We start from the raw sequence: 868 nt of genomic DNA on the forward strand, positions 1-868 counted from the left end.
GCATGTACATAAAAATAGTAACTCTTTGGATACTGTTGAGTTGCATTCTTTTGGTACCTCAAGATTTCTTTATATTTTTGAATATAATAAATCACAGATGTGAGTTGTAAAAAGAAAAAGAAAAATGTATAACACGTGGAATAATATCTTATTTCCAAATATGTTAATCCGGTGTGTATATCTTTCTTCCCTCTGTCTTCCATTCCCGGGTTCTGTAGGTGTCTTTCTACGTTGGAACAGGTCCTCTAAGTATTTGGATGAAGCATATGAAGAAATGGTTAACATCATTGAATATAACAAAGAATTACAAGCCAAAGTAAATATCCTCAGGAGGCAGTTGGCAGAACTGGAAACAGATGATGGGATGCAGGAGAGTCCCTGAAAGACCTCCACTCCCCCTTTGTACATACCCTGCCTGAACTGCACCCCGCCTCTCTCTTCCTTTTGCCCTCCAGTTCACTTTGACACAGTAGCCTTGAACTTCAGGCTTTAGAGGTGGGACCCCACTAATGTAATGGACTTCTCAACTTTGTATGAATGAAACTTACTATACTTACTCGTGTTCCGTGTGGCCTGTCCGGCCCCTCCACTATGAGAGCAGGAAGGAGGTGCTAGTCATTTTATTTATCTGTGTGAAGCAGATGACCTACTTACTGCCATTTGTGTTATACACCATTTCATCGGAAGCTTTTCTCTGTCCACTTCCCAAGCAGTGCTCCAGACCAGTCAAGAATACAATTAGTCTCTTTAAGGAATATTCAGTGATTTTAAAAAAAGGGTCAGGTTTTTAAACATTCTGAGTATAGAAATGTTTTTCAAAACTGGAACGGTTAATAAACCAAGAATTTTGTGTTTAACATGCCATTTC

General features: G+C 39.1%; 1 protein-coding gene across 1 annotated transcript in view; it reads left to right on the plus strand.

Moving 5' to 3' along the window:
* Positions 1-868, plus strand: part of MTMR9 (myotubularin related protein 9) — a 52,544-nt gene extending 51,676 nt beyond the window's left edge. The window contains exon 11 of the mRNA XM_008579866.1: positions 219-868. Coding sequence (XP_008578088.1) covers positions 219-382 — 164 coding nt within the window. The 3' untranslated portion in view covers positions 383-868. The remainder of the gene's footprint in view (positions 1-218) is intronic.

This window comes from Galeopterus variegatus, unplaced genomic scaffold, assembly GCF_000696425.1.
Source record: "Galeopterus variegatus unplaced genomic scaffold, G_variegatus-3.0.2 Scaffold1969, whole genome shotgun sequence".
NCBI lineage: Eukaryota > Metazoa > Chordata > Mammalia > Dermoptera > Cynocephalidae > Galeopterus > Galeopterus variegatus.